We start from the raw sequence: 11,424 nt of genomic DNA on the forward strand, positions 1-11,424 counted from the left end.
AGAAGTATTGATCGCACAGAGCCACAGATCGACCGATCCGGACAACGTGGATCGACCGATCCCACGCCTTCATGCCCTAGATCGACCGATCCGGTCCATGTTGATCGACCGATCCCACGCTCTACGGGCTCCACACGCACCAACGAGCTTTTCACTCCTTTTTACCCACTCCCCTCAATAATAGATAGAGGACTCGACTTTTGAGACTCAGAAAAGACCAGGGACGACCAAGAAGGAGATTTACAAGTTCTTGAGAGAGATTTGAGAGTTTTGTACTTGTTTTGTGTGATTTGTGAAGATTTGTAAAGGAGTTCATCTCAAAACCATTTGGAGAAGATCTTCTGAACCTTTACTCTGTTTTAATACAATCTTATCATGTTTTCTTCATCAAAATCGTTTTGTTCTTGCTTAGTTATGTGTGAGTAGTCATCTAGTTGGGTTTAGGGGTTCTCATAGGGGATTTCTTGATGTTTTGATTCATAAAACGTGTGTAGACTAAGGGATTACGTTTTGGTTCTTCTTCTAATGGATTTCTTACTGCTTGAACTGAATTGATCACTTAGTTCATGATATTAGATTGTTTGATGCACCGAAAGTGATTGTTTGAACTTCCGAAAATACTTTAGATGAGCAAAGTGTCCTTAACCCTCGGAAGTTGATGTTATTGCGCTTTGTGAACATATTGAACCTGTTCTTAATGCTTGTTTAGAAATTGAAACTCAGCGGAAGTTAGTGTGGAGATTTCTATAACATAGAGAATTAGCGCTACGGAAGTAGGTTAATTCTAATATCGTGTTTGAGTTCTAGACGGTTCTTAATATATCCCTGTGTCTGCCATTAATTGTATCTTGATTAAAAAGAAATCCCTGAGAATTCCCAATGCCCAACGTTTGTTTTAAAATAGTTTTCAAATCGTTTAAATCATCTTTTTACAGCTTGTTTATGTTTTGTGACACCTAAGAAAATTAGATAAAAATCATCAAAAATATATCTTGATTCGCTGTAGCTATTAACTTGTCTGCAACTCTACGTGTGATCATCGGTCCCTGTGGATTCGATCCCGCATTACTACTGCGTACTTTACTGTGCACTTGCAGTTAGATAATCGGGTTAAAACTCGAGACATCACGAACCAGATGTTGAATTTTATAAAAATAGATAAACAATTATGATTTTAAATATTATTTAGTTATTAATTTTTTTTTACCAAATTTTTGTCTACATGTTTTTATATTCGTCTCTTAAGAATCATACATCGTTTTGTTTACTAATTCTGATCTAACATTCTCAGGATAACTTTTTTTTTTTAATATATAAATAAATATGAACTTTCATTAATGGAGACTAATTTGTAGCATTGCATATGCGTCTGACCTCTCCTTGAACACCAGTCTTCACCCCAATGACACCCATCTTGACCATAGCTTCAGCAAAATCCGCAGCAAAATTAGCCTCCGAACTCTCGTTGCTTGCCAAATACGACTCAATAATATTCTTCATGTCATTATCTTGGTACAGTACAGAATCCGATTTGATAACTCCTTTGCCATCTCTGATGTTCCTAAATATTTGCTCGTCGAACACAAACTGGCTTTCCCAATCCAACGGAATCCTTACATTAACATCGCCACCTTTTGGACACTTTGATCTCAACACTTGAAAAAAATCTGGACTTATCGTTGAATCTTGAGCATCCAAACGTGACATGATAAAGAAACATGCTGTGGTACCGATAGTATGTGCACCTGTAAACATAAGTAACATTTTGGTTAACAAGTGGTATTTATATTTAATCAAGTTATTGAGTTTAGGATAAATTAATTATTACCAGCACTAAGAAGAACAAGATCTTTATCTGAAAGCCGCTTCTCTCTGAATTTTGATTTCAAAATGTTTATGGAATCTTCAACATCTGGCAAGTTAGCAGCGTTACTCTTATCTGATGTCAGGCCATCTCTTCGACCTGTTGGAACCTCGTAAAAAGGTCCCTTTGCCTATTATTTGCCAAAAAAAAAAAACAATAACATGAATACAGTAATAAAAAGGTCCTTTGCCTATTTTACTTTTTGGTCGGAATTACTATCATAGTGTTACCGCAATGACAGCGTCTCTAGCAGCAAGAGCAACGATGTCAGCACAAGACACAACGCCTGGACACAAACGTTCAAGCTCTGATTTAGCATTATCTATAACATCGAAACCACCCACACCAGCGTTACCCGGAGCAAACCTCTCGTCATCATTTACTTCGTGTTTGATTAGAATGGACCCATCACAACCCTCCAACATATAACCAAACCAATTTATGTCGGTAAACTCGGAACAAAAACATCATAAAGAATAGTGAAAATATTTTTTTTTGTATTGAGATTCATTAGAACCATACCTCAACAAAGCAATCATGGAAGTGGAGACGGAGTAAGACGGCAGCATTTCCAGGGTCCTTGGTCACTGCTTGTTTAACAACGTCACCGACGATGGATTCTGCGGATGGACATGTTTCTGAGTAGAACCCAAACTGTAGTTGTTGTGCCTCTGAAAAACTGAATAGATCATGAGCAGAAAACAAAACTAGAAAGATTCCAATAGTGATCATTCTCGAACTAAATGAATGCTTCGATATACTCTCTCGTACTCCACGGCTCATTTTTTTTTATGTTGATCATTTAAGTTTAAGGTAAGTTGGAAAGTTTTATTTGTTTCGTCGATATTTATATGCATGGAGGATATTAAATACAATAAATATATCTTTCAATAGTTTCGACTTTATGTCATTCATTGCATTTGTATAGCTGTTACTGCGTAAAATGCTTACGTAAAGGTGACAAAACTTGCATTCAGATTTTGTAAAAAGTATTCTAGTAATTAGGTAGTAACATTTAAACAAAATATCATTAAAATGTTCAACAAAGTAACTTTGTTCCAGTTTTAGTAAATAATGAGTTCTTGTTCCACCAGAAACCATACCAAAGAATATTAAATCAATTTATTTTACTTTTTCAGTCCGTCTTTTTCTTTTAAAAATAAACAAAATATTGTAGCTTAAGCAGTAAATAATTTAAAAATCAAGTATATTTGGAAGTAGAGAAAAAAAATTAAAGAGATATATATTGGAATCCATCGTATAATAGCGTGGCGATCATTAACGTTAGAAAACTGGATGCGGCAACAAATTAAAGAGATATATATTGGAATCCATCGTAACGTCTTTTGTTTTCTCTGCAAATTGCAAATGTGAATATCTTAAAAGCTCAACCAAATAACCGCACATGGCAACAAATTTTAGAAGTGCGACAAGTTCGATGAATTATTCTTGTGTAGACGACTCTCTCACTCAAAAGGAAGGTTTCATCTATACAAGGTTTAGTTTTGTGTCACGTGAGGATAATTTGTTGTAGCCGCACGTGGAATTCGGGTTGTTTGCTATAACATCGAAGGATGTTGCATTCTATGTATGATTTATCGTCTTCTTTCTTTGAGTTTATAAAACAAAAGAGTGCCAAAGAGGAGATAAGAACAGTTATAATATTTCTCTAAATTCATCAGGAGACTGTAAGTTAGGTAGTAGTCTAGTGTTTAGACTTTAGATGTGAGAAAGATAAATACGCAGCTAAATATATGATCTTGTTAAAGCTAAGTTCAAAAAAAAAAAATATATATATATGATCTTGTTTCAAATATATTAAAATTTTTTGAAAACAATTGCATCCTTTTGTGCGTTCTATATCACAAGATGACAATGTCTCAAGTCTTTGAACTGGAAACATTAATTTGGGAGATTGCATATTTTCCTTGAATTTGCTGATGATTTTTAAACGATTCAAAGTGCTTACATTTTTATAACTTTTCTTTTTACAGCAAGAACATTCTATATTTTAATGACGAACATGTTATTTGTTACTTCTTTTTTTTTGTTCAAAATGTTATTTTTTACTTTTGTAACAAAACAAGTACTGCTAGACAAATGATGGAGATATTATAGGAATTGGACCAACAAATATTTTATTCCTAAGTCCTGGAGACCAAACCTTAATGTCTGAGCCGAATATACTTAAATTTAAAGTATATATTATTATTGCATAAGCCACACATAAAACCATTTATTAAATCGAAGATCTAACCCCTAAAAGACATGACTTTCATGCAAGTTTGAAGAATATGCATGCTTAAACTCAAATGAATCAAGAACATATGAAGTTAGATTTCTACGTATCTAAATATCTATCATATGTATGTTCGTTGTCAATGTACATATGCATATACATTGACAAGACGGAATAATGTAACCGTGTTTGGAACGAAAAATACATAGGTTGGTGGAAAATGACCCAATGCAACAAAAAATAAGAAACGAACAAAATGATGAATTGATGGCACGCGAAGAGAAGAGAGTTAGACTTATGTTATGTCACTTTCTTTTGATATTTCATCCCTCTCTCAATGACTAGACCAGACACGTTTTAGTTCTTGCCCCCTGATCTCAGACCATTTTTTCAGTGACTTTCCAAATTAGTCTCTCTGTTTCAAAATACTTGATGTTTTAAGTCATTGCACAAGAAATAAGACATACATTTTTTTTCTAAAAAGTAACATTAAAAATATAAAGTAAAACTAATTTAACCAATCATAAAAACAACTATAAACATCATTGGTGACACAGTTTTCTATAAAACTAAAACTAATACTATAAAAATATCAAAACATCAAATATTTTGAAACATTTTAAACTCTCCAAAACATCTATCAATTTACATATTTTATTACAAAAAATAATAGAGTATGCAATTTATAATTTGGAAATGGACCCATCATTTCTCGCACTTGAATTTGATATGATTTTATAACCTACCCATAATCCCACACTATATTTTCCCTTTTCCTCGATCCCATGCGCTTCCTCTTAGTCTTCTTTTCCATCATCATTGTTCGTTTTAATATATATTTTTGTACATATTATTTAAGACATCATATTCCACGGTGTGTCTCATTTGTATATGTGTGTGTAAGTGTGTTCTAATACTTCAGTATAGAGCGAGAAAGACAACATCACTCGGGAGTCGAGATTCGAGAAAAGCAAATTGCTTATTCTGAATTTCTTTGTCTAGTTTTTGTGTGTGCTTATATAAACATACAAGATAATAAGAGACTTTACTGTCATTGCCGTTGGAAACTATAATCATAGATGAACGTTATTTTATAATAGATCCTACAGGGATCCTGTCTACATGCTAATTAGTATATAGTAATTACGATAGATGTTTAGGTTAGACATATAGGACGGAATCAATAATCCCGAACTTTAGTGTAGCCTTTTTTCATTGACAAAATATTTGTTTGTCTTTAATAATAAGAAAAAGGTTACGTATGACTTTGTTCTTAAATTTTTGAAAAGGACAAAATCTTTTAAGCTTTAAAGCAAAAGGGTAACACCGTATAGTCTCCACCCATGGCGCTAATATCATTGATCTTAGATTCTAAGAGGATCTCATTCTCTTCCTTTATGCACTCATTCTATTGCATATATATAAAAATATAGATGTGTGGAAATGTAGGTGATTATTATACTAACAAGGTGATTAATTAGCATTATGCAGGCCAATTTCTTATCATCTAAGTTGACATATGTAATTTTCGTTGTTGTTGTTAAAGAATTGACATCCGTAGGGTTAACAAAAGTTAATTAATCACATTTTAATAGAATAAGACTTCTTACCAATTACTTGATTTTGTCTCTTGAATTATTGATGTCTCCATTTATTTTTATTTAAAAATACGAGTCTCATGATAATATTGTTATTGGGTGTACCAGAATGAAATGTAGGAATGTATATAGAGGGTTAACTACATCAAACAAGTTGCATAAGACAAATATATGACTCATTAGTGAATATCATGTTAGGTGGCTTTATCGATTTACTTTCATTATTTTAATTTTCATTTTCGTCCATTAATTTGTGGTAGATTTTGACTTAAATAGCAGTTTAGTTTTCTATTATAAAATACACCAGACCGCATGTTTTATCGTAAGCAAGAGAAGAAAACAAAAGAGTTAGGGAGATAATTTGGGTGAAAGCCTATTTCGACAAAGCATATTTAATTTCTTTCGATGTCCCAATAAAACTTTGAAACTTATTTTAGTTTGTTTATAAAAATGACGATGATTATCTTCATCTGTGATTAAGTACATTTTCTTTTTTGTTGATGTTTATAAAACAAGTAAACAACTCTATAACAAAGGAGTAATTTTATAATCGTTGGTCTCTTTTTCCTACAAAATTTTCAATGGCTGTAAATGGCCCTTCTGGTCCTCATTGTAATATATACCAAATCTAACAAACTTAATCATGAGTAAGAGTAAAAAACAACAAAGTTAGGTAGATAATAAAGGTGAAAAGCTTACTTAGCCAAAACACTGAACACCAGTACATGAGTATACAAAATGAAAAAAAAATTTGCTTACCAATTTTGCAAAGATTGTTGAAGAAAATAAATCATGCCACAATTAAATAAACATGTATATTTTTTTGTTCACACTGGACTGCATTTATAAAACACTACCCAAAATTTTAAGCTACTTGATCTCCGAATCTATGCATATATAAGGTAAATTAAGGTAGATAAAAGAGATTATGAGAACTGTGGCTAGCTTTTCAAATGAAAATTTTAAAAATTAAATGAAACACTTTTTTTTTAATATGACTCTTTATAACTAGTTTGATTTTTTTACGTATAATTAAAATGTTAACAACATAGATAAGCTATTATAAACATAATAGTATTTTATTAATAAAAAACTTGTAAAATATCTAAGCGTTGGAGATGCTCTAAAATGATTGGTCGAAAATATTTTTGATAACTCTTAAATAATGTAATAAAATAGCATATAATAACATATAGTAATAATTAGTTAAATTTGATTTGAAAATAGTATTAGATCATAAATCTCTGATGACTTAACAGTTAACACATGACTAAAAAAATGTATTCTAAACCATTTTATGAAGTTACCCTAAAATATTTTTAAGAAGTTAGAACCCCATGAAAGCTAGAATGTCATCGCATTAATTATGATGGATACGCAAATAATGGAACAAGCTAGGGGTAACCTCGTCAACAAGTCCCTATATAACCCAACACACATTTGCACATACCTCAACCAAACTACACATCTTAACTAACCAGAAAGAGGAAGAATCAGAGCAAAGAAGATGATAACGGGAAGCGAATTCTATAAAGTGATGTGTGCAATGGCACCACTCTACTTCGCCATGTTCGTAGCCTATGGTTCTGTCAAGTGGTGGAAGATCTTCACAGCAGAACAATGCTCTGGAATCAACCGTTTTGTCTCGGTTTTCGCCGTCCCAATCCTCTCTTTCCACTTCATTTCACAAAATAACCCTTACAAAATGGACATGATGTTCATCATCGCCGACACTTTGTCCAAAGTCATGGTCTTCGTTTTGCTCTCTCTATGGGCCATTCTCTTCAAGTCTGGTGGTCTCGATTGGCTCATCACTCTCTTCTCCGTCGCCACGCTCCCTAACACTCTCGTTATGGGCATCCCTTTGCTTCAAGCCATGTACGGAGAGTACACTCAAAACCTCATGGTCCAACTCGTTGTCCTTCAATGCATCATTTGGTACGTTATTCGATTTTATTTTATTTTTGACAAAAACGTTATTCAATTTTATATATGTTTATTTATGGATTTATATAATTGACTAAAAAAAATCAGAATCAAATGAATTTTATAGTTATTATGTGGTATTTTAATTAAGCCAACGTATAGGATATAGTTTATTTGATTAATTAGTTGAATTATTTATAACCGATGATACTAAATGTGAATATATTTATTTTGTGTGTAGGTATACTCTACTACTCTTCCTCTTTGAACTACGTGCGGCCAGGTTGCTTATCCGAACCGAGTTTCCGGGTCAAGCAGCCGGGGCAATCACTAGGATCCAAGTCGACGATGACGTCATCTCCTTAGACGGCATGGACCCTCTCCGTACAGAAACTGAAACCGATATAAACGGTCGGGTCAGGCTGAGGATCCGACGGTCCATATCATCCGTACCCGACTCCGTTGTCTCTTCTTCTCTATGCCTAACTCCTCGAGCCTCGAATCTTTCTAACGCCGAGATTTTCTCCGTCAACACTCCTAACCGTTTCTTTAACGGCGGAGGAGGAAGTGGTGCACTTCAGTTTTATAACGGTAATAACGAGATCATGTTTTGTAACGGTGATCTAGGCGGTTTCGGGTTTACCCGACCCGGTTGTGGTGTTAGCCCTAGGAGGCTCTCGGGTTATGCTTCTTCCGATGCTTACTCGTTGCAGCCGACGCCACGTGCCTCGAACTTCAACGAGCTTGACGTTAACGGAGCCGGTACACCTGTTTGGATGAAGTCTCCAGCCGCCGGGAAAATATACCGGCACGCGGCGTCGCCGAAGATGACGTGGGAGTCAGGGCAGAGACATGTAGGCAAGGATAGTATCAACGGTACGTTTTCTTTGAAAGATGTGTGGTTAAGCACTGACACGACGCCGTTGAGTCGTTTTCCTTTGCTTTTTTCGTATCTTAAATTATTTATTTCCTATCTTTTATTAGTTTGTCTTTAGTTTTATACAATCTGACGAATAGAAAAAACCTTGGGAGGCTACGTAAAATACAGCTTTTTCAGATTAAAACTTGCTTAGCTTATGTCACTTTTATCGTACAAAACCCAAGGAATACAAATCTTACTAATTGAAAAACAATTAATTAATTTCACTTGATTTAATAATTTAGTGTGCATATTTTGAATTTTGTTAGCAGTATCATTTATCTCGTGTTTTAGAGCTTAAGATTCTATTGAAACAACATGATGAAGCATGTTAATAAAGCGGACCCCTCATACCACCCGCGAGCTTACTATAATCAATAAAAATCACATATATGGTGAACAAGATGTTGACTTTTTGTATTCACAATTATTTTGGTCTCACAAGTCAATTTTTTTTTCCGAGAAAGAGAGATGCTATCATATTCCTTCAGCACGTGTGTAATCATCAGTGAAACCGACGCATGATTTTTATATACTTTCCTATTTAATTTAGTATATGTTATTAGTACATCCCACAACCAGGAGTAACACGACTACATATTAGTGTATGCATTTGCTGACGTGTATAGATGATTATTTATCAATTCCAGAGAAGGAGATCAGCTTCAGAGACGCACTTAGGGCTGCACCACCGCCTACGGCAGCCGGTGTTGCTTGTTCCATGGAGGAAGGAGCCGCCGGAAAAGAAACAGCTCCGGTTGCTGCTATTGGCAGGCAAGAAATGCCAAGTGCCGCTTTGATGGTGCGGCTCATACTGACTGTCGTGGGACGCAAGCTTTCTCGAAACCCTAACACCTATTCTAGCATCATAGGTCTTGTCTGGTCACTTATATCCTTCAGGTTCGTAATCAATTCTTTAAATCCTTCTAGAATCATATATCTGATAGTTTTTTTCTGCTAAAAACCATATATCTGATAGTTAAATTTAACTTTTTATAACAATGGATGAGCAGATGGAATATAGCGTTGCCAGATATTGTTGCGTTTTCGATCAAGATAATATCAGATGCAGGTCTTGGAATGGCCATGTTTAGTTTAGGTATGCTAATTTTCTTATTCTACGTGATAGCTAGATAAAATCTTTGTGTTTGTAAGCATATAAATAGTACATTTAAATTTACAGGTCTATTCATGGCGTTGCAACCAAAGATGATCGCTTGCGGGGCGAAGAAAGCAACATTGGGGATGTTGATTAGGTTCATCTCAGGTCCGGCTTTCATGGCTGCTGCTTCAGTTCTTGTCGGATTGAAAGGTTCTAGGTTACATGCTGCCATCGTACAGGTGAACAGTTTTTTTTTTTTTTTTTGACATCAAGGTGAACACTGGTTTAAATGAGTATTCAGAGCCTACTTCGATTTTAGTCTATAATATTGAAAAAATATAATGTCGATTATTTGTGGTATATTAGTAAACTTGACGAGACCTATATGTTTTTGTTTCATGTGTAGGCGGCTCTACCGCAAGGAATAGTACCGTTTGTGTTTGCCAGGGAGTATGGTTTGCATCCAGACTTGCTCAGTACATTGTGAGTTTCTTGTTCTTTATATTTTTTTTAATCAGTTATACTTAAATGGTTTGAGTGTTTTATAATGTGGAAGTTTATGTGTTTATTGATGTTTTGTTTTCAGGGTGATCTTTGGTATGATGGTATCTTTACCAGTAACTATTCTGTACTACGTACTCTTGGGCCTATGATTCACAACAACATTGAAGAAAGAAATATTCACAATAAAGGGACGTGGAAATAGAGACTAGTGAGCGCTTACGAGTTGTTCTTAAGAGCTTGTAAGAAAGAGTAGCGATTACATTCAAATTAATGGTCAATGACCCAATGGTTATGAGAACATTTTAAATTATGTACTTAATTAATATTTAACTTTGACCCTATTGAAGGTAAGTGCATGTGACTAGATGTTAATGTTAGAAATCAATCGTGAATATACGTTTGATTTCTATGAGCTGAATGGTTTTGTGATGTACAGACACAGTGAAAGCATGATTCATATAGGAATCATCATGAAAATTCTTGTCACAAAGAACCAAAATCAAACCAAATATTATGCAGTAAGAGTTGATTGCTGGTCAATGCCCCCCATAGCTACTTAACTACGTTGTCAACTAGTATGTAACTAAATAAAATTTAGCATTGATCCTATTGAGGTTAAGTGCATGGTGACTACTGACTAAGTTATATAAGTGTTAACTATATAATAAATAAAGTAAGAAACCTTCAGTTTATAAGCATAGTAATAAGATATCAAACAGATTTTTGGTTCTATAATTTATATATGAAATTTCTAATAAAAAACTAATATAAGGAAAATATATTTTTATGTTACTAAAATTGTTCTTTGATTTTTTAAAGGGATTGAAAGCCAAGTTTTTGGTATAGAAAAAATCATAAATATATTTAATATTTAAATAAAAGTAAATATTTTTATATTTTGATTAGGGTCCCCAAAATTCCATGGTTCTGGACTAGAGGATTAGGTTGATAACTAATCCTGAGTATTATATCCACGTTTGATTTCTTCGAGCTAAATGGTTTTATATACGATGTATAAGTGAAAGCAAGATTCATATAGGAAATCATCATGAAAATTCTGGTCACAAAGACCAATATCAAACCAAATAATCTCAAATTTATTATTTATTTTTACCATACACTTTTCAATAATATCAAATAATCAATTCAAATATTTTTAATTAACATTTTTAAAATATACAAAGTATTGTAAAATAGAAAAGATAATACTTATAGAATAAAAAGTCATAAATTTGTATTTTCAGAAATGCACAGAGTATTATGCAGTATGAT

General features: G+C 33.6%; 2 protein-coding genes across 2 annotated transcripts; one reads left to right on the forward strand and one right to left on the reverse strand.

Annotated features, from left to right (window-relative positions):
• Nucleotides 1–1,223: 1,223 nt before the first annotated feature.
• LOC106299526 (peroxidase 13) lies at nucleotides 1,224–2,665 on the reverse strand. The gene is made up of 4 exons (XM_013735605.1): nucleotides 2,387–2,665; nucleotides 2,095–2,280; nucleotides 1,829–1,994; nucleotides 1,224–1,745 (listed from the first exon to the last, which is right to left on the reverse strand). Exons 1-4 carry the CDS (start codon nucleotides 2,645–2,647, stop codon nucleotides 1,345–1,347), a joined length of 1,014 nt encoding a protein of 337 aa, XP_013591059.1. The 5' UTR covers nucleotides 2,648–2,665; the 3' UTR covers nucleotides 1,224–1,344.
• Nucleotides 2,666–7,169: 4,504 nt separating this feature from the next.
• On the forward strand, nucleotides 7,170–10,491 carry LOC106297022 (probable auxin efflux carrier component 6). Its single transcript, XM_013733299.1, has 7 exons — nucleotides 7,170–7,639; nucleotides 7,869–8,503; nucleotides 9,197–9,446; nucleotides 9,560–9,645; nucleotides 9,730–9,887; nucleotides 10,055–10,131; nucleotides 10,235–10,491. Exons 1-7 carry the CDS (start codon nucleotides 7,209–7,211, stop codon nucleotides 10,299–10,301), a joined length of 1,704 nt encoding a protein of 567 aa, XP_013588753.1. The 5' UTR covers nucleotides 7,170–7,208; the 3' UTR covers nucleotides 10,302–10,491.
• Nucleotides 10,492–11,424: the final 933 nt, after the last annotated feature.

This window comes from Brassica oleracea, chromosome C6 (assembly GCF_000695525.1).
Source record: "Brassica oleracea var. oleracea cultivar TO1000 chromosome C6, BOL, whole genome shotgun sequence".
NCBI classification, from domain to species: domain Eukaryota; kingdom Viridiplantae; phylum Streptophyta; class Magnoliopsida; order Brassicales; family Brassicaceae; genus Brassica; species Brassica oleracea.

Excerpts from the sequence above, each read along its gene's own strand:
- LOC106299526 (XM_013735605.1), bottom strand. The coding sequence starts at position 2,647 with ATGAGCCGTGGAGTACGAGAGAGTATATCGAAGCATTCATTTAGTTCG. Across the intron at positions 2,281-2,386 it reads TCCATGATTGCTTTGTTGAG|GGTTGTGATGGGTCCATTCT; the intron begins GTATGGTTCTAA and ends TATATGTTGGAG. Across the intron at positions 1,995-2,094 it reads CTAGAGACGCTGTCATTGCG|GCAAAGGGACCTTTTTACGA; the intron begins GTAACACTATGA and ends GGCAAATAATAG.
- LOC106297022 (XM_013733299.1), top strand. The coding sequence starts at position 7,209 with ATGATAACGGGAAGCGAATTCTATAAAGTGATGTGTGCAATGGCACCA. Across the intron at positions 7,640-7,868 it reads GTCCTTCAATGCATCATTTG|GTATACTCTACTACTCTTCC; the intron begins GTACGTTATTCG and ends TTTTGTGTGTAG. Across the intron at positions 10,132-10,234 it reads CCAGACTTGCTCAGTACATT|GGTGATCTTTGGTATGATGG; the intron begins GTGAGTTTCTTG and ends TTTTGTTTTCAG.